Below are 19,949 nucleotides of genomic sequence, written 5' to 3' on the forward strand. Positions count from 1 at the left end.
GTCTCTGCTTTGCCTCTGAATCTTGCTTTATGAGTTAATTTTTTATTGACAAGATTTAATGGAAAAGACTTAAGTCAAATTTAAGTTTGGAATAAAAAAACATGCAAGAACTAATACTGAATATATTTGTTTTATTAACATAAAAAATAAAACACTTCAAAATATGTCATAATGGAAAAATGGCGTCCGTATTAAATTGGTGCCATCGGTGTAAACCGGAGTCAAGTTCTCTTGTCTGATATGTCTGACCTGGCAATAAAGCTTTTTCTGATTCTGATTCCAATTCTGAAAATGTTTTTGTTCTATAATTTTGTGTCATATTTTCTAAGGGGGAAAAAAACTAAAGGTAATGCATATGGTAGAATTACATTTACTATATTTATTTTTACATTTATAATACTTTATGTGAAGTTGGAAATATTATATTCACACTTCAATCATCATCTTCATCTTTCAACTGAAATCTTTCACAGACTGGTAAATGTGGGAAGGTGACAATTGGGATTTTTCAGTAACATGCATGAAAAAAAAAAACAAAAAAAAAGGACTGCTTGCAAGAAAGAAAGAAATGGCACGGAGATGGTCAAAAAAAAGTGTAAATTGTCTGGAGGCACAAAAGAGCATCTTTGTCTCAAACATTAGTTTCGGGACTCAAGCCAACTCAGCAGGCCTATGCTTGTTCATGTGCAGAGAAAATTACTGTAAAAATAATGTTTCATGTTGTACATGTGAGTGATGGTGTGTGTCTGAGGTTGAGCGTGTAGAAAAGGCCTTCAGGGAGAGCAGACGCAGCAGGATGTGCTTGTAGTATTGTGTGAAAGTGTATGAATATGGTGAATATCACAGAGCTGCTAGTGAGTAAGTGTGCATGTGTGTGTCGAGGTGGTGTAATGTCTTTGTTCTGCAGGGATCACACACACACACTGGCAGACAACACCAGATGGTGGGTTAAAATGAGACAACGGAAGAGGGGGAGGAGAAGACAGACAAGATCTTTCCATCATTTCATCACCAGTTTTCTGCCTTCCCTCCGCAAACACAAACAAAGCTGACATAAAGCAAGAGAGACTGCAGACTTTCATCACACCAATGTTTCAAGAGTGTTTGAACGAGCTCCAAAAATGCTGGAACTGTATTTCATAGCTTGAATGAAACAAATGTTTATGTTTAACAGTGTTCACATTCAAATAACAAGAGTTTTGTTATTTTAGCTGAATATGATTCAGCTAAATTCAATGCAGATTTCCTTTTCCAGTTAGATGATATTAGGTCCTAACTGGAGAAAGATTAAAAGGTAATTAAAGCTGCAAGCAACGATGAACGGGCACTCGCGCGTGCAATTTTCACCAATAAAGGTCAAGGACTCAATACTAAGTCCGATGACACCACCCACGACTCTTTATGTCAAACCATTCAAAAGTTATGGCAGAAAAAAGGAACTATCAAATATCGACAAATCAGAAGAAGGGGTGGGGCTAATTTGCACCAATTAAGGTGAAGGAGTCAAAACCGAGTCCGATGACACCACCCACGACTCTCTATATCAAACCATTCAAGAGTTATAGCAGAAAGTAGGAACTATCAAATATGGACCAATCAGATGAAGGGGGGGGGGGGGGGCGAGCTTTTTGACATCTATCGTCGCCACGGTAACGCTTTTGACTGAGAAAAGTAATGTGCATCGTCGCAGGATCGAGACGCACATTTTGATGGATAACATACCTGGGTGCACGTTATGGTTTGGGCCGAAGAAATGGCATAAATTGCACCAAAATTACATGATTAATTCCAAATGGCCGACTTCCTGTTCGGTTTCGGCCATGGCGCCAAGAGACTTTTCTTTAAGTTGCGACATGATACAGGTGTGTACCGATTTTCGTGCATGTACGTCAAACCGTATTGTGGGGCTTGAGGCAAAGTTTTCTAGGGGGCGCTGTTGAGCCGTTAGGCCACGCCCATTTATGCAAACCATTAAGTATCAAATTTTTCACCAGGCCTGGCTTGGTGCAAAATTTGGTGACTTTTGAGGCACGTTTAGGGGGGCAAAAAGGCCCTCATTTCGTCGGAAAAATAAAAATAAAAAAAACGAGGAAAATGAGAAAAATTCCTACAGATACAATAGGGCCTTCACACTGTCAGTGCTCGGGGCCTAATTAGAACTCTTCTCAACATACAGAAAACCTGAGAGTCACAGTAGACGACTGGCGATGTTCCTTCAACAAATGTGGCCAGTTGCTTCAAAATGTTTTCATCCAGTAATCAAGCAAAAAGCTTTATTCCAAGTACAATATTTACATGCGAAAGCTGTTTTGAGTCGTTTGAATGGATTCAAATGACTTCTCAATAGTTGCCCCAATAATCAAGCAAAAGTAAAGTGAAGCTTTGAAATGTAACTAACCAGCAAATGTCCACGAAATAAAGAAATTAACCAGATTTTTGAGCACCAGCAGACCATACCAAACAAGGTTGTGATTAATACCAATAACTTTAATAACAAAATTTCAAGCAGACTGCAGCTAAACTTGCTGGCTTGAATATTGACAAGATAATTAGTTATATTGAGAGAAACACACCAAGTGAATGTAAGTTAAAGATGTCTTCAGATTTTAAATTGAATAGACATGTTACAAGTTGGTCAATAATATTGGGGACAAAATAGATTCCTGGTCTGCTTTCAAACCTGTGCAGTCAGCTGGCAGAACTTTGAATGTTTAAATACCAACTAAACAGGCTGAAAATGGTTTTAGCGTCTATGCTGCACACCTGCTAATATTAAATATACCCAACACAAGGCACATTTAAAGTCTTTTTTCGGTCTAGATGTTATTTGTTTATTTGTATACTGGAAACTTTTTTGTTATGTTTTCTTTGAACAATTGAACTTTTTCTTGTTGTCAGTTTTATTCTTGTTTTTTTATTTATTCTTTTGTGTGTCATGACCGAAAATAAACTAAACTAAAGTTAAAATGAAATCTTGACTATTTTCTTTTGATCTCATTAAAATCTTGACTATTTTCTTTTGATCTTGTTTAATTAAAATGTATCTCACACCTATTTCAAATCTTTGTATGGGAGTAAAACAATATGGAGAAGGTTTAAAAATGTACATTTTGTTTAAACGAAGGTGACAGAGCAGAGCTCAACAATAAATTGTACCAATTCAAGAAGTTCTGAAATTCAAGCCTCCAAGCCAATCAAGCTGCACTTTACTCACTGAGGATAAAAACATAAGTAGGAATATCCAGCAAAGACACACCAAAAATTTAATTATCTGAGTCATTGTCCGTCTTTGTTCTCACAAATCCACCCAATAGCGATCACATTTATCAGGCCGAGTTGAGTCAACCTGTTCACCAGTCAAACTCTTGTCAATGGGCAAATCTTGCATTTATTATTGTGTTTTCACTGTATTGTAGCCTATGTAATGTCTTGCATTTTGCAGTCAATGTAAATGCATAAGCAATGTTTTACAACCTTGGCAATGATGAGTTTTTAAATTTAGTTGACTCCAATAGGCACGTGTTTGTGATTTTGTAGTCTGTTTTGTAGTTTTGTATTCTGTTTCCACTACAGTGTTTGCATCTTTTTAATTGAGGTACTCTAGCTATAAAGGCTATACGTTAATAGTTCACAGACTTTTTTTTTTTTTTTCATTTTTCAATATAGCGAATATGGCTTGATGTTAAGGACTGTTGCCTGACAGCAGAAAGGTTCCTGGTTGAAATCCCAGCAGGGTCCTCCCAGTGCTTGCATGAGGTCACCAGGTGCTCCAGCTTCCTCCACAGGCCAAAGTCATGTATAATGCTGCGTGGTTGCCTGTCTAGTACCTTCCACCTGAAGTGAGCTGGGATCGGCTCCAGCAGACCCCCGTGACTCTCTGAATATGAATAAGTGCACACAGACGATGGATAATTATATAAACCTTTGGTCCGAGCTCAAAATTATGTTTCACAAAACACGGGAAGTTATTTATCCATCAATGTTTGCATGGTGACACACACCACCGGCGTCCTTGAATTACAGGGTGATTCAAGCTGCTTACAAAATAGATATCAGGAACCCAGAACAATACTACACCTATGGGACACATTGTGATAAACTTTTCTATGCAACACGACAATACTTGTACTGTTTTTGAGTAAGCAGGAGGAACAATAAATAACAGGACAAATGGGAGTTCAGTTTCCTGACCATGTGCGTAATACTTCAATTTTTGTTTTGTTTTCTGCTGTGGTCTTATTGACTGGTGAGCGGCTGTTGGCGTGGAGTTAATTTGACATGAAAGACACGACATACCGTTGACTTTTAATTCCAGAGCCACAAATAAATATTTAGCAGTTTTTGATATTTCAAAAGCTTGCCACAGATATATCAAATCTTTAATTGTGCTCTGCACGATGTAGGAAAACATGTAGTATACGTACACCTCATTATCCAACCTGCAGTACAAATGTGTCATTCAGACAAATTAAGAGAAGAAATAAAAATCTTGTTTTCTGCCCTCAGTTCTTTGGTACTCCGTTAAGTCATTTCAAAATGTAGTTTTAAACCTTTAAATAGGCCAATATATATATATATATATATATATATATATATATATATATATATATATATATATATATATATATATATATATATATATATATATATATATAAAAAACAGCCTGCATTATTGTTTGACTTTCAAGTTCTATTTAACGGCATAGTCTGTTTACATCAACAAGCCAGGTACTTCTAATGATGACAAAATGTAGAATCCCGGTTAAAGGAGCATGAGGCTCCTTTTAAGAAATTATTCATTAGCGCCACCCTTCGCCACGACGGCCGTCGGGGGTACTGCAGCCAACAGCGAAGCCGGCACGGGAGAACGGGGAGAACGCGCATGCAGCGTCATGTGACGTCACATCCGCAGGACAGCGCGGGAAATTCGGGCCCCAAATTGCAGCACATTTTGCAGCACACAAGGACTGTTGAAGGTTTAAGGATGTTCACAGAGAGATACACTAGAGGGCTCATTCGTTTTTGTTTGGAACGCTTCATCTGACATTATTACTAGAAAACTTAAAACGCATACGATTTTTTTTTCATAAATCCTGCCTCAAGCTCCTTTAATTTGTTTTCTTTTGCTTTGTAACAGAACAACAGTGAAGCAGCAGAGGTTCAGAGAGTTCAACAGCAGGATGAAAAGTGCAGTTATTTGGCTAGACGCTCCAAAAGGTAACCTTGGGCCTCATACAAAGGAGGATGCCATGGACTTCAGACAAGCAAAGCTCTGGATAAAATATTAACAAATGATCCTAAATGTGACCAGATGCACAAACACCAGCACTTCACTCATTTTCCTGTCTGCAGAAACAGAATTTCCGGCAGGGCTTAGGGTCACATGCACATGTTTGTACACGGACCGCCCTGGCAGCCACTGAGGAAACATCAGTTGACTGGAGCGGAAAGACACTGAAGGAAAAGGCACGAAAAGCAACATAAAAGGAGAATAAAATACAGTGACAGACGGGAAATGTGAATAGCTAATGTGAGTGATGGGTTGAGAGGACACAAAAGCAACTCCGCCTGACTAAAAGTGGTTTCCACTTGTACAAGACAGAAAGATCTTTTTTTGTGCAAGTGTCGCTGTGATAAAGCAAAACAAGACATTAGAAGCTGTAGAGAAGTAATCATCATCAATACCAAGCATAAGTGATGATAGAGAACAAAAAAGTCCAAGTGAAAAAAAGAAGGGATTGAGATGTACAAGTGTACACTGCAACTGATACAGAAACAGATCAATAAAAACTGTTCAACAATCTAGTTTAGAAAAGGGTGAAGGAGGAGAAAATAGTAACAAATACAACATGAAATTGTCAGAAGGCAAAATTTTGAATTAGTACATGCACTATTGATCATGCAGTCAGGAAAAAAAATGTGAAAAGAGGGAACAAGGTGAAAAAAACATGTTTATTAAAAAAAACAACAAAAGAAGAACAGCAGAGAAACTCAGCATCAACTGTTTTTGGAACACATGAACTTTAGGTTGCATTATTCATGATGTTGTGTAATTATGTTTTAGTCAGAATGGGATTTGAACTCTATTACATCATTGCACAAATTCAAAGGAAAGAACATTTTGGGGCAGGAAAGTATTTCATCCTCTAAGTCATTCAGAACAACCTCCACTGACACTGGGAGCTAAAATCTACAACAGGAATCTGCTGAGCTGAGCATCATCCTGACAAATCTGGTGATCAGACCTACACTGCAAAACTGGAGAGGGCTGGGATTTTAACAAGCAGACGGGGTGAATAAGACACTACATCCTCGTTTTGTTGACTGCGAACGGAGCATTGTGATGGGTTCTTACCATCTCTCTGGGCAGGAACATGTCATCCTGCCGTAGGACCAGCAGCGACACGCTCTCTCCCTGCCGTGTGCTGCGGAGCATACACACCAACTCCTCTTGGCCCACCCCTGTGATATCCACACCGTTGACCTACACACACGCACAAACACACACACACAAACAAGTTACAACACCAACTTCATCAATTATGAACCCCAATTAAGAAAGAAAAGGAAAATTGGGATGATTTAATAAAGTGCACATAAAAAAACAATGCAATGGTTCCTTAGATTTACTTTAACTTCTGTGTCAAACAGTAAGAGACCTAGTTATAACATATTTCTCCTGATCAAATTGTAAAATTAAAAAAAAAGTTGAGTTTTTGCCAGTCATTCCCAGAACATTTGTTCTGCCTTTGAGAATAGAGGGAATGCGCATGACGTCACAGATGCAACTTCACAGCGGGTTTCGCCCACTGAGTGGCAGAAAGACTGAGTGGCAGCGTAAACTCAGTTTGAGCAACTGGAAAACATCTAAAATGGGAAAGAGCTGTTGCGTGATCGACTGTACTCATAGATTTAGCAAGAAATCGGAGTTATTGTTTTACAGACTGCCGAAAAATAAGCTTTTCAGAAAGACAAATGGATCGCTGCAATTCGCAGAAACAACTGGATTCCAGGCACCGAAACGTGGATTTGCGGTTCCCATTTTGTATCAGGTAATGTTGGATTTTTGGGTAGCTAACGTTAAACGGTCAAATCGTAAAGTTCGGTGTCCTCATTACTTTAATTTCGCCAACAAATCCTGCCTTGAAGTAGGACCAGGCGTCAAGACTTTTGTATGACTTCAAGCTTTGCTTCGTGTACACATAAATATCAGGAAGCTCGATTCGTGGCCAAATATTAATGTCCATGGACCACTGAGTCTTCGGGTAACTGTACGGGTCACTGTCAAGTCCAACTTCCTTTATTTAAGCCGATAATCGGCTGTTATCCCGTCTTCTCCACAGTCTCCCCTACTAGTTGCAGCCATTTTTGCCACTCAGTGTAAGTAAGGGGGCTTGGTCCAGTGGGAAAGTGACATCAATACCCTCTATAGCAGGTGATGAAGTGTTTCAGTAGTTATTTTGTCTCAAGGTGTGCAACAGGATGGGGTCGTCTGTTATTTTTTTATTTTTCATTATCAATTTTAAAAATCCCCCACAAATTCTGTATTGGGGACCGGTCATGACTGCAGGTCAGTCCTGTAACTATGCCCTCTTATTCCAACTTCAAGGAAGAAGGGCATCAGATGCCTCAGGGCCCAGAAATCTCTGCCTGCGCCTCTTTCTGAGCCAGAGACAGATGAGGTAACATCTTCTTCAACCCACTGGCCCATGTGGTTATCTCAGCTTGTAACAAATGACACCTTTTAAGCACTTCAGCACCGTGAGCCATCGGAGATCACAGGCGCCCATCCTAGGTTTGAGCTCTTGTTCACACACACAAATTTCTCCAAATCTGTTGAAGCATTCATTGGCACTGAAGAAATACACAGATCACTTCCAATCAGTCTTTGAGGACGACTGGAAGGGATTTTGTTTTGAAACATTTCAGACTTTTTTGCATTTGTTGATTAAAGCTAGGGTCTATGATCTTGAGTTTTTTTTTTAAAAGACACCTACTCCCCACACAAACTCCCTCCCCACTGTGCTCTGCCTCACATGAAGCTGCCGCCTCCGACACACCCCCTCTGGTACGGGAGCCAGCAGGACCAAAAACAAGCGGCGCCTTTGCCGAAGCACCGCTTCGGCAAATACTCTCGCTCAATATGTCCTTCGTGTTGCCGTACTTTGGGAGGCGGGGAGTAGGTGAGGACTGTCCAATCACTGACATTCAAGCAGATTGACCAATAGGCGCCGTTCGGGCCGAATGGCGCCTATTGGTTGACTTCTTTGCAGGATTACAGCAGATAGAAGAAATATTTTCTTTTGGTTCTTTTTGCTAATCATATTTCCAGAGGTGGACAGAGTACTCGACCCCAGTACTTGAGTAAGAGTACAAATACTAATGGTCAAAATTTACTCCGTTACAAGTAAAAGTAGCTCAGTCAAAATATTACTCGAGTAAGAGTATAAAAGTACTTGCTTTTAAAGGTACTTAAGTATCCAAAAGTAAATGCTTTTAAATTTACTCTAAGTAAAAGTAAGAGTAAATTTCTTATTTTCCACATCAGTAAATTACTATATTTTTTCTAAATTAATTTAAGGATCTTTTAACTTTATTTCTGAGAATTCGATGTTGAGTTGTTGAAAGCAGAGAGGTAGTTCTGCTTCGGCAGACACAATAAACATTTGAAAATAAATGTCTGTGGTTTGTCTGTGCCCTCGTTTTTTACTCGGTCGAACTCAAACATTGAGTTAAGATACGGCCAAGGATTTTGTGAAAGTCACTGCTCCGAGTCCGGCTCATTATCAGACTCAGACGACTCAGCGGATTGTATTTCTTCTCCTGACGCAGGCGTAGCCATTGTTGCAGCTCTGTCTTGACTTGTTGCGGCTCTGTCTTGACAAACGCAGGCTACTTTGGCGGTATCGTTTAGAGGAGGCTTGACGTATTTCCGCTTTACGTACATCCCAGTGGAGAGAGTGCACTGTGATAGGTCTCCTCCTTTGACAAAAACAGCTTGTGTCCAATAGGATTTTAGGGAAGAAGAAATCCTAGAATTCCTAGATTCCTAGAAATTTACTCGAGTAAAAGTAAATATTTGTCTTGGAAATGTATTCAAGTAAGAGTAATAAGTACCAAAGAAATCTAATACTCAAGTAAAGTACAAATCCTCTGGATATGTACTTAAGTACAGTACTCAAGTAAATTTACTCAGTTACTGTCCACCACTGCATATTTCATAGGTAACACTATTGGGCCATAACAACCTTATAAATTATTTTCATAAAAATGTAGAATATGTAAAATCGTAGACCCTAGCTTTAAGTGAATATCCTCTGACTACCTATGTTCATCAGACTCATCACATCTTGGACTCAATTTGTCACCTCCTCACTAGCACTAAACTGCCTCAACACCAAATTATGTGGAACATGTTGCAGGTTTTAAATGTAAAACTGTTGTACCTCTACTATGCGGTCTCCAGACTGAAGGCGTCCATCTTTGACAGCAGCTCCGCGTGGTAGAATATTTTTGACCAGAATAGGCCCTGGACCGTGTACTGAAGAGTCTCTGGTTACAACAGTAAACCCAAGACCTTCTGGGCCTGGAGAGACACATACGCACACACACATACACACACACACACACACACACACACACACACACACACACACACACACACAAAATCGATAACTGCAGCCCTTTACTCCAGGGTTCTATATTTATCTTCTATTGGATTTGGGGATAAAAATCTCAATTCATCCTCCCACACACGCTGTAAACTATTCCTGAAAGCTCCAATGTATTGTTGTCAACTCAATTCCAGACTACGTGTTAGATTGGTGATCATTTGAAATCTCAGGAGATTGTAAATGTGTGGCACTTTAAACCCTTTAGCTATAGCTGCAGTATCTGCAGGGTTTAAGAAAAAAAGGGTTCAGGTGTGGGTCAGAGAGCAGAAAAAGAAAAGGCAGACAAGGAAAGAGTGTAAAAGGAATGAATGTAACACAGTGGAAACAGAGGCAATGTTCTGCAAAGGGGGTGATGAGGATTAAAAGCATAATCAGAGAAAGCAATGTGCATATTAAAACGGATATGCGTCTGAAATAGCTCCTACACATGCATGTGTGAAAGGGAAAAAAAAAGGCCATACCCAGACAAGGGGCCTGGTTGTGTGTTTTATAGACCTCATTAAGTCTGGTCTCTTTAGCAGAGCCAAGTCAGCATTTTGGTCCAGTATGAATTCATATCAGCAGAAATGAACAGATCAATAAAGACTTAATAGACCCTGAAGAGAAGGAATAAGGAAGATGGAGAGAGGAAGAGAGAAAGGAAGTGGGAGAAAAAAAAAGGAGCTTTGCAGATATAAGCAGGAATCTGGGTGAACTGATGAAGCACACGTCAGGCTAGTTAACAGGGCTACCGCCCTGACTGCAGCTGATGTCCGGGGGATACCTGCGAAATACTAGCAACTTATGTACAAAAGAAATGACAAAACGCAGCTGAAAATGAATGAATTAACTCAATAAATGCAGGCAAAAGAAACTATAACATGAGATGAGATATAACAGACATTTGAGTCCGAATATTCCCTCTTGACAGTAAAGTAACATTTACAGAGAAAATGTAAAATTCATTCAGATGTGTTGTGAGTGGAGTTCTTTTCCAAGGCCAGGTGTTCTCACCTTTCTTTAAGTCAATTCTCAGTCTCCGTCCACCTTTCTTATTGGTCACTAAGCTGGACAGGGCAGGGCTCTTCCTCAGGAGGGGGCTCTCACTCTTCCCCTTCTAGATGGAGAACATACAGAACATACATTTGGACAGAACGGATTTAAAAGACATCCTCAATATTTGAGGATGTCAAAGAAATGCGCTTTTAAAACAGTTCTAGTCCCTGGATTGCCCCTGAGCTACATACAGTTCTGCTCACACACAGTTTCGGTCAAAGGCTTAGACACATGAACTCATGCAGAGGCTCGTCTTCGGTCAGAAGATATTTTCTACATCTAAGTTAGATAAAAACATGGACAGAATCCCCTGTTTTAAAGAAATTAGATAAAGTGTTGATGGGAAAATACATTTCATATTCTAAGTTATATGAAGCAGCCACCTTCACTTTGTCTTTGTCTTTACCGGCTTCAAGAGTTGATCTTCCAGGACGCTTCTCTAACAGTCTTGAGGATTCACCTGATATTTTAAGAACTTGTTGACTCTGTCCCAACCAAATGTTTTTTTTTTTATTTCAGGTTCCATTTTTTTCACTAATTACAACACAATTTCCAGTTGGGGATTAGTAAACGATCATCTTGTCCAGCACCACTTAAGGAACTGAAAATGCCAAAGACTTCCATAGCTCAAAGTGTGAGTTACCAAAAATTACAAAAATACACACGTGTGTTTGAGGAAACGTTGCAGAATATCATTAATATTATTTCGGAGTTACAGAATGATGGGCAAACTTATTTTTGATAAAATAGCAAAGTCCGTTGTTGCTAAGTAACTGTTCTCTCTAAACCAGCTGTTATTCAAATGTTGGCCATGTAACCATAGAGATGTTCAAGAGAGAGCTGCATCCATCTGGGTTTTATAACATGTGCTTATTTTAGGAAGGTGGTGGACATAAAGTAAATATAAAAATATACTGATGTACAACAATAATAATACAATATAAATATAGCATCAACAAAGAGCCTGTAAAAACTTCAAGATCTTGGTGAATAAATCACTCTATGCTGTCTGATACCTAACATTTCCACCTATCAATCCCTCTAATTTGTGGGAGAGAAGTGGGCTGGAGAACGCAGTTGTGCTTGCATAACTTCATCTCTGAAATCTTGAAAGTTGTGTTGATGCTATTTCAGTTGAACTCCGAGATCTCTGGCCTGTGCATGCAGTTGTATTTCAATAAGACAAGCTGATTGGATCATATTCCTGAATCCAAACCCTCCCCACCTGCATCTTAACCAACACCAGCAGATAGAGACTGTGGGCAGAACGGCAGAAAAAAAAAAAAAGCTTGCAACGCTGATTAAAAACCAGATGGTGCCGTTCAGGGACTACTTTGGAAGAGTGTCTCTGACACCGGGCAATTGGCTGAGAGTTTATGAATGCTTCAACAACAAGAGAGAGTTTACCTGTTACAGCATATAATAACATCAGCTCAGACGTCCACATTATTGCACTTTCATCTCAAAACACAAAACACTTGTTATACTTCTGCCTGAAAAATCTAAATATGCCAGTGAGATGAACCCTCACAAAAACAGAAACATTCCGACCCACCGTGGACCTAACTTCATATGTAAACATGGGGGTTCTGGTGTAATGATGGCGGATGCAGGCGGACTGATTTGCTTTGTGCTTTACTCTGCTGTGTCACTGAGAATCTCTCCCTGATTAACCAACCCTGTCTTATTTGAGCATCATCACACGCAGAGATGCTTTCCTGACAGGGTACAAAGCAACAAACAAATGGGAAAAAGGGTGCTGCTGACTTTGTTGTCCTGCAGCTGAATTTTTCATTTATCAATACGAAAACTACCTGTGCATGAAAACCAAAGCGTATTTACTTATTTCCAGCTGGATCTTCAGCCTGTGAGCATGTGGCTGTGAACTGGTTTAATTTTAAAACGCTGATGGACTGACGTGATTGTAGCCTCAGTTGTACCTCGAAATATCTCATCAATCACTGCGTTTACATGCAGTCAATAACCCTTTTAAAACCGGAATATTAGCAATAACTCTGTTTTACACGGCCATGTAAACACCAATAACCCCTTTGAATAACCCGAATTTGCTCATATTCCGGTTTTTAAAAACCCCAAAATGAGCCCTGGGTTACTCCTTTTATAACCCGAATATTCGGTCATTTAAACGCCAAACGGAATACCCCGATCTAACGGAACATGAATTTGTTTTCTGCGCATGCTCTGTTCGCAAGGAATCTTGGTCTTTTGAGTCCAGGAATTACTTATAAACACGGAGAAACGCAAGACCACGCCACACTTTTGGAGTGAGGAGGAGACTAATCATTTTATAAATGTAATGAAGGATATGAACATTTTGGCATTTGTAGACGGTAGAAAGTCTCGGGATAGCGAGATTTACAAGAAGGTGAGAGAAATGTTGCGCGAAGCAGCATTTGTTTTGAATTTGGATGCAGGAAGAAGAAGCGGAAATGACGGTAATTGCGTTGTGATGTTCTCCGCGCGTCGCTGGTTTGATCGAGATATCCCGAATACTTAATTACCATGTATACAGGGATAACCCTGTTTGCTCACTTATGTAACCGGAATATTAGCAATAACCCGAATTTTGACTGCATGTAAACTTAGTCAGTATCTCTTCCTACATCAGAACACAATGACAGCCCCTCTTCCTCCCTTTAAGCCTCTCTGTATTAAGAAGGTGGACTATTATTGGTCCACTCATCTAATCAAGTAAGTTCCTCTCTGAACACACTGCTAATTTGCTTATTACATGTGGTTGGACTTAAAGATTATACAACTGCACAATCTCATCTGGACAAATCTGATAGCACTCTGAGGACCACCTTTGTGAAGGTGGTGGAGAACTGCAGATAACTGGCAGTTGACCTGGACAACAAACTGGGTTGAAGAAGCAACACTGAGGCCGTCTCCTGGAAGGGAGGGAGCAGACTGTACTTCTGGTAGAGGTTGAAGTTCTTCAGTGTTTGTAATAGGGATGGGCAGTATGGACTAAAAAAATGTATCACGATAATTTCCGGCATGTTTGTTTGGGAATTTATCTTTCTTGCTCCCTCCCTCCCTCCCTCCCTCCCTCCCTCCCTCCCTCCCTCCCTCCCTCCCTCCCTCCCTCCCTCCCTCCCTCCCTCCCTCCCTCCCTCCCTCCCTCCTTCCTTCCTTCCTTCCTTCCTTCCTTCCTTCCTTCCTTCCTTCCTTCCTTCCTTCCTTCCTTCCTTCCTTCCTTCCTTCCTTCCTTCCTTCCTTCCTTCCTTCCTTCCTTCCTTCCTTCCTTCCTTCCTTCCTTCCTTCCTTCCTTCCTTCCTTCCTTCCTTCCTTCCTTCCTTCCTTCCTTCCTTCCTTCCTTCCTTCCTTCCTTCCTTCCTTCCTTCCTTCCTTCCTTCCTTCCTTCCTTCCTTCCTTCCTTCCTTCCTTCCTTCCTTCCTTCCTTCCTTCCTTCCTTCCTTCCTTCCTTCCTTCCTTCCTTCCTTCCTTCCTTCCTTCCTTCCTTCCTTCCTTCCTTCCTTCCTTCCTTCCTTCCTTCCTTCCTTCCTTCCTTCCTTCCTTCCTTCCTTCCTTCCTTCCTTCCTTCCTTCCTTCCTTCCTTCCTTCCTTCCTTCCTTCCTTCCTTCCTTCCTTCCTTCCTTTTGTGGATTTAACGCAGAACCATAAATCATTTTTACACAAAAACTTTATCTTTAACTTTATCATTTTTACCGCGAGATGACAAATTCTTATCGTGAGGAATTTTTTGGACGGTATATCGTGAACGGTAAAATATCGCCCATTCTTAGTTTGTAAGTTGCCAGTCATCCATAAGTCTAAGAAATTGCACTAGTTTCTTTGCACTCCAAAAAACTGAACAGAATGATAAAGAAACACGACTCTGTGCTGGCCACTGTCCTAGGGAGCTACTTACAATGACAGTTTCAAGAGTGGCAGCTTCGTCTGAAAGCCGTGAGGTTGGATTCTCCGAGGGCTTAAACACTGGTTTGGCTTTCACAGGCGGAGGCTCTTTGGTCCTGGTGGTGTAGGGGCTGGTGCTGGGACCGGTACTGGGACCAGTACTGCTGCCGAACAGCTGGCCGATCAGACTCTTCTCATATCGTTCTCTGTTGAAGGGGGGCAAAACCTCCAAAACAACGACCGGGGAATGCATGGCCTGACGAAACACATCCTGAGCTCTGGAAGGATGAGGGTGAAGGAGGAGAGAAGATGAAAGAAGAGATGAGAGAAGAAAACAATGAGACGGGCATAGAGGGAGGGATATGTGAAGAGGGAGCGATGGTAAAAAGAAAGTTTGGGTCAATAATTGTCCAGTATAACAAACCATTTCATCATTCACCTCAAAATTAAGCTCAAACAGATCATTTATCAATCTCTGACGTGAATTTTAAGAGTGTATAACTCAATTAATACAATTTTTTAAAGCAAAATGTGATTACAAATGACTACTTTCTAACATTTGCCAATAATGGGCAATTATATAAATTGGATGTTTGATTTATCCATTACAGTACATCTAAAGCTATTATTTTTTACTTAAATAACTTTACCAGTGACCGTCTTTTCCAAGTATTGCTTCACAGGAACAAATGCTTTTTTCTTTACAGACACTAAGAATTATTTTCTTATCAGGATTTTACCGCTACAGTTGAACTCCCATTTCCATTTCTGTTAGTGGTTTTTTATGGGGGTTCGCTGGCTCAGTTTTTACCTCCTTCGAGCTCAAGACAAAAAGGTCTGAGCGACAGCCCTTTAACCTGCACAGAAGGACGTTATAATCTCATGAACTAGAAAAGAGATAATTTAGTTGAGAATTAACTCATATCACATCACACTAAGTAAGTTATGAGGACCATTGTGCCACCAGTGATGGGTACACATCATCATTCACCTCAGATAAGCGACAGACTAAATCCAGTTTATTAAAATTTTATTGGATCACACTCCTATTGTTTCCCTGCTAGATTATTATGTGTGTAATGATGAGAATTATCCAATACCTAGAGACCCAGTTTAGAATATTGCTTATGAAATCTACCCCTGTTTAAATATATGAATATGAAATGATAAAAAAAAAAATACTTAAAATTTAAAAAGTTATTTAACAAGAACCATTTATAAGTACACTGATAATACTGGAGTACGAAAGTGATAAAATGTCAGAAAGAAGTAATGTATTCATGGCAGACTGAATTCCCATCAAATCTACTCTGCAGGGATGTGAACCTGCAAGAAATACATGCTGGACTTAAGAAAACGTTGACGGAGGCACAGTGGGAAGAAAAGGTATGTGAACCCTTTGGAATTAGTTGATCTGATTTTTGGCAAAGTTACAATGTTAAACAAACAATAAGCTCAAACTAAGGATGTGAACTTTTTTTCACAATATTAAAATTACCGTATTTTCTGGACTATAAGCCGCACCTGTATATAAGCCGCATCAGCTCTATTTAAAAAAATTTAAAAATATACAAGCCGCAGATATTTATGTTGTTAGATTAGATATATACTACATGTACAGAAGGATTTTGAGCTGTAAATGATGTACATGTTTGTACCTAAATAGATCCTTTCCTAACAGTGTCTTTTAACACAGCAGCAACTTTGCTGATTAAAACGGGACAGAACCAAGAGAAAATAACCAGTATTTATTCATCTGTTTGAAATCTGCTTCTACTTCTATCGGCTAAAGAAGAAGTAGCGTATTCTTCTTTGTATTTATTTTGTCTTAGTTTTTATTCTAATTCCGGTTAGCACTCCCCCTAGCGGTGGAAGAAAAATCCACAGAATAGCCGCACCTTTGTATAAGCTGCATGGTTCAAAACCTATGAAAAAAGTAGCGGCTTATAGTCCAGAAAATACGGTATATGATTTGCATGAGACTCCAAAGGGAAGCATGTCATCTCATAATGTTTAGGCCCCAGTAGTTCACAAATACACTGATGGACGCCAACGGAGACAGAATAGTACTGTGGACACTCGTCTTAGAAGTAGGAGTCCAGAAGAACAGCTCAGACTCCTCAATGAACCAATGAACAAAAGGCTGTAGACAAAACAGTGAAGTAGTGTGGAAGGAGGATCATAATTGCCTCAGAGGTTGGGGCCACTTGCAAACATTGAGGGGGAAAATTATTCTTATGTTTAGTAAAATATCCTACAGTACAGTGCCAGAGTGGCTTTCAGCCAACTGTAGCTTAGTACAAGTTGGGTGATTTAGTAGAAAAATTACCCTGAGCATGGACAAAAATCCACAACAGATTGGCTTCAGAAAAAGCAATTCCACTTTTTTGGAGCATCCTAGTCAGATTGCAGACCTCAACCTCGTAGAGATGCTGTGAATAGAGCTCAGGAGAGACATTCACACCCGACATCCTGCAAATATGTCAGAACCGATGCAGTTCTAAAAGAAAAATGGTCAAAAATACCTCCAGAATGTTGTGCAGGTCAGAACCAGCGCTACTGAAAGCGCTTCCTTGCCAAAGGAGGAGGAGAACCAGCTATTTAGTTAAAGGGGGTAACTTACCTGTTTTTGGTAACACTGTGATTGTTTCATAAATGTCTTCAAAAATTATACAGCTGTTGGCTGTGTGTTATTAGCATAAGCACATAGTGTCTATTATTTTGACTTGGATGAAAATCACATAATTTTATGGCAACTAAATACACTAAATGAGTATGTCTCAAAAGGGTTTAAATACTTTTTCTTCTCAGTGTACAACAAACTTCAACATAATACACAAGATTATTTCCCAAATAAAAAATTATATTGCGAGTACAAATGGTACAGACACAAAAAAAAACATTTGTATCCGTTATGCCTGCCAACCTTTGCAAAGCACTAATAATACAAAATAATTATGGATGCAAATCCGTGGGCCAGCAACTGCTTGTGATGCTCTTGAAGAACGATGAGTGAGTGCTGGGTGGTCGTCTCCTCTACGTGTTCCTGAGAACCCGCTCACATAAAGAAACTGTTCAACACAATATGCCGTCTAAGCAAGTAATTGTGCCACACCTGTGATTTTCATTGTATTAGCTTCACAATGCTGCACAATGAAACCTGATATAAGAGCTGCGTGTTTTGATATGTGCATCACTACTATTGTGAACAGAAGATATCTTCATTGTTCCTAAATGGACAATGTGTGCAACCACATTTGTGGTAAAAAAAAAAAAAAAAAAAGATCTTGTATTGAAGCACGCTTCCCCCAATACAGCTGCTTAACTGGACAATAGCAGCGTGTTGGTGTGTGTGTGTGTGTGTGTGTGTGTGTGTGTGTGTGTGTGTGTGTGTGTGTGTGTGTGTGTGTGTGTGTGTGTGTTCGTGGCAATCACGGGGATGAGTGGACCTTCAGTGCTACACTGACAGAAAAACTCAGACTGAACAATGTGGCTGATTCTGGGTGTTTATATGAGGCATTACTAATTCTATGTGTTAATAGTTTGGATCTCTGGTGGGATTAGACTAGTTTTTGTTTGGGTTTTTTTTTTATATGTCTCACTATGTTTTTTGTGTCAGTTTTTTTTTTAACTGAATGTCTAAAAACTGTGTAAAAAGTGTCCAAATGTATGCACTCACAACATGCCATCTGTCACTTTGTGTCAAGTTAATCAGAGGTAAATTATGAGGATGTCAGCCCTTTGTTTTCCAGTAACCCCATTTGTCTCCATTTTTATTATCCTTGAGATTGGCAGTTTTTGTTATACATGATTCCAGATGTGTATGTTGACCTCCAAGACTCTACACGGAGGCATGGAGTTGTACTTACTGGCTAAATGTCTTGTCCATGAGGTCAGTGCTGTTGATTTTGACAATGCACTCATCCTCTTGAAGCAAGCTTTCCTTTCTGGAACGACTCTCTTCGTCCACTCCACGGATAAACAAACCCAGAGACCTGCATGGAGAGCAGGAGATTGAAGACGATCATCACTTTTTCATATGTTGTATTCATGCATAGGTTCAAACGCACACATAAAAGGGTCCATCAGTAACACCAAGACACACCGGTATCTGTGGCCAAACAGTGGCAAGTGTAGTATGTAACCATCTTTATTATTTTATTTTCTTAAATATGTATGTGCTTCACAGTTTACTGGAAATAGAAAACATAGGAAAACAGTGGTGTGGTGTGTTAATTAGTAGATGTTAAAAACCTCACCACAGATACACAAGATATGATGGTTGTCGCAGATTAGGAATGGGCGATATTTTACCGTTCACGATATACCGTCAAAAAAATTCCTCACGATAAGAATTTATCATCTCGCGGTAAAAACGATAAATTCCTGTTGATGTTTTTGTGTAAAGCTGATTTATGGTTCTGCGTTAAATCCACGCAATGTATGTGAAGGAAGGAAGGAAGGAAGGAAGGAAGGAAGGAAGGAAGGAAGGAAGGAAGGAAGGAAGGAAGGAAGGAAGGAAGGAAGGAAGGAAGGAAGGAAAAAAAGAAGGAAGGAAGGAAGGAAAAAAAGAAGGAAGGAAGGAGAGAGCAGGAGGAAAGAAGGAAGGAAGGGAAAAAAGAAGGAAGGAAGGAAGGAAGGAAGGAAAGAAGGAAGGAAGGAAGGAAGGAAGGAAGGAAGGAATGAAGGAAGGAAGGAAGGAAGGAAGGAAAGGGGAGAAGGAAGGGAGAAAACAAGGAAAGGAGGAAGGAAGGGAGAAAAGAGGAAGGGAAGAAGGAAGGAGAGAGCAGGAGGAAAGAAGGAAGGGAAAAAGGAAGGAAGGAAATGAGCCAGAAAGAAAGAAAGAAAGAAAGAAAGAAAGAAAGAAAGAAAGAAAGAAAGAAAGAAAGAAAGAAAGAAAGAAAGAAAGAAAGAAAGAAAGAAAGAAAGAAAGAAAGAAAGAAAGAAAGAAAGAAAGAAAGAAAGAAAGAAAGAAAGAAATTTCTGTTGATGACGTTTTTGTGTAACAAACATGGCGGATCTGAGAGCAAGATAGATTTATAGTTAGAAAGATGGAGTTGAATTGGTATTTTTTGATCGTCATTTTTATCGTTATCGGGATAAATGCCAGAAATGATCATGATACATTTTTTAGTCCATACCGCCCATCCCTATCGCAGATGTATTAAAGAGACAGATATAAGTATTCAAATTCCCAGAGAGCTGGTCAAAAGGTGGAAAAAAACTGATGACAGAGCAGTCACGGGGGAGCAGGTAATCAAGCAGACATTCGAAATAAGAGAGAGATGAACTGTGCGCGTAGACTGTGCCAGGGCCATCTGTCATTGACTTCCTCCACTTCCTGTAAATAAACAGCTG

The 19,949-nt window shown here is 39.8% G+C and overlaps 1 protein-coding gene across 5 annotated transcripts in view; it reads right to left on the reverse strand.

Moving 5' to 3' along the window:
• Positions 1 to 19,949, reverse strand: part of pard3bb (par-3 family cell polarity regulator beta b) — a 339,860-nt gene that overhangs the window by 206,249 nt on the left and 113,662 nt on the right. For all 5 annotated transcript variants that reach the window (XM_061723990.1, XM_061723991.1, XM_061723988.1 and 2 more), the window contains 5 exons: positions 18,461 to 18,586; positions 14,605 to 14,869; positions 10,668 to 10,770; positions 9,447 to 9,586; positions 6,356 to 6,484 (listed from right to left, as the gene is read on the reverse strand). In XM_061723990.1, the coding sequence (XP_061579974.1) occupies positions 6,356 to 6,484; positions 9,447 to 9,586; positions 10,668 to 10,770; positions 14,605 to 14,869; positions 18,461 to 18,586 (763 nt within the window). The remainder of the gene's footprint in view (positions 1 to 6,355; positions 6,485 to 9,446; positions 9,587 to 10,667; positions 10,771 to 14,604; positions 14,870 to 18,460; positions 18,587 to 19,949) is intronic.

This window comes from Cololabis saira, chromosome 6 (genome assembly GCF_033807715.1).
Source record: "Cololabis saira isolate AMF1-May2022 chromosome 6, fColSai1.1, whole genome shotgun sequence".
NCBI lineage: Eukaryota > Metazoa > Chordata > Actinopteri > Beloniformes > Belonidae > Cololabis > Cololabis saira.